Source organism: Apis dorsata, unplaced genomic scaffold (assembly GCF_000469605.1).
Source record: "Apis dorsata unplaced genomic scaffold, Apis dorsata 1.3 scaffold_1081, whole genome shotgun sequence".
NCBI lineage: Eukaryota > Metazoa > Arthropoda > Insecta > Hymenoptera > Apidae > Apis > Apis dorsata.
The window spans coordinates 240,255-242,406 of record NW_006264179.1 but is presented as its reverse complement, the minus strand read 5'-3'; the positions used below and the strand labels follow the sequence as shown (position 1 = coordinate 242,406).

Sequence of the window (2,152 nt, the reverse complement as noted above, 5' to 3'; positions counted from 1 at the left end):
ATAATAAATAATAATAATAAAAATAAAAATAATAATAAATAATAATAAAAATTAATAATAATAAATTTTCTTCAAATAAAGAAAAAGAGAATTATATTTAATTTATTTTCTACATAATAATTTTTATAAAGAAAAAATCTTCATACAAAACGATATTACAATCTATGTATATATATATATATATATGAAATCATACAAATAAATCAAACATTAACATATTACAAAAGATATATTAATAAAACAAAAAATTACCAATATTTCGTGATACAAAAAAAAATGGTAAAATCTAACAAAACCTTAAAATAATGAAAAGTAAAAACGAAATCAGCAAATATTTATTATATCATTGTAATTTATATATTAAAAACAATAAATTATAATATTCAAAACTTCAAAAAATTGAAGTATCGAAATATATAGAAAAACGGTTTTTCATAAATTGAAAAAGAAAAGATCTAAAGATCTTATTATAATATATTTTTAACAAGTGGCAAATATTCTAATTTTTATTAATCTAATCATAATATAGAACGCATCTAAATTATTCTTGAAAAATTAATTTAAAAGAAAATTAGATTGAAGTTAACACTTTCTTTCAAAAAAAGTATATGCTTCATTTTAATTTGTATCTTCATTGATAAATAAATAAAATAACACGTACCATTTTCGATTAGTTTTAAAGAAGAATTATATTGAAAACATACAATTCTAAATATAATTTCAAATAATATGATTATCTTTAATCGTATTAGTCATAAAGGAGTTGCGAAGAAAGTTATAACGATAAACAAGTAGATAAACCTATTCATTTTATAATTTACAATTGTACATAGTAATTTAGAAAGAATATAAAAAAGAAAAAATTGATAATTAATAAAAGAAGTGAAATTTTTTTATAAAATAAATAAATATAATTTTTTTATTAATAAGTATAATTATTTGCGTGAAAATTAAAGAAAAAAATTAAAAGAATATGAAAGGTTAGTAAATATCAATAAATAAATATAGAATTTCTCTTCATATAAGGAAACGATAATAACGATAGAGAATTATTATTTTCTTTTAGAAAAATCATTTTTAGATATTAAATCTATTATCCATTTTTTTTTCTTTTCATATTAATTAATATAGATACTGTGCATAGTTTATACATTTTAAAAAAAATTTTACAAATTTGAACACATATATTTTTAAAATTGTATTCACATTTGAAAAAAATTGTTATATTATATTTTATAAAAAAAAAATGTTCAAAAAAATGTTCAAAAAAGCTTATAATAATTTTATAAAATTATAATATTAAATTTATATAATTATTTTTATAAAATTGTAATTTTTATAATATAACTATATAATTTTATAAAAATCTGCAATTCTTATTTATCATAGATTTGTTTATAAGAATTTTAATATGTGCTTTTAGAAATAATAATTGGTGCATTTAAAACAAAAATCTTAGGATGGACACCAAAAACTCAATATGCTTCACTAATACATATCATTATTATTAATGAGATATTTGGTCTACGTGTATTTGAATTTAAAGGACGATTACGATATGACTGGAGTATAATATACGCTAGTATGTGTATCATTTTATATGCTGTATATACAAATGAAATAATAAACATAAGTTATAAAAATTGGCCTGCATATCAAGAGATTAGTTATAAATTGACTATGTATATTAATATTATAGGCATCATAATTTTTATAATTCTTGGAATGTTGAATACAAAAGTAAGTATTTCTAAAACAGTAATAATATATAACAATATATATAAATAATTAAATAAACTAAACTAAAAAAGCTTGCTTAGTTGGTATATATAGTAGTATTCGTTTTAACATTCCGTTTTTTTTCATCATCAATTTTAATGTTCATTGTTATTTCTATTAATTATTTTTATTTCTATTAATAGAAATAAAATTTCAGAAGAAATTATTATAATATATAATATATAATATATTAATAATAAATTATATATATTATATTATAGTTATTTCCAAATAAATATGTCAGAAGTATTGAACTAAATTTGATTCTTTAATTAATTCTTTATCTTATTCATATACATTTTCTCTTTTTCGTTTATATGTTAATGTTGTACTTGTCTAGATGAGCGTCAGATATTCGATTTGAATTTCAAAT

General features: G+C 16.8%; 1 protein-coding gene across 1 annotated transcript in view; it reads left to right on the top strand.

The window, feature by feature from the left end:
• The first annotated feature begins 917 nt into the window (after positions 1-917).
• Positions 918-2,152, top strand: part of LOC102681347 — a 31,212-nt gene continuing 29,977 nt past the window's right edge. Inside the window, exons 1-2 of the mRNA XM_031514588.1 lie at positions 918-980; positions 1,424-1,740. Of these exons, the coding sequence (XP_031370448.1) occupies positions 974-980; positions 1,424-1,740 (324 nt within the window). The 5' untranslated portion in view covers positions 918-973. The remainder of the gene's footprint in view (positions 981-1,423; positions 1,741-2,152) is intronic.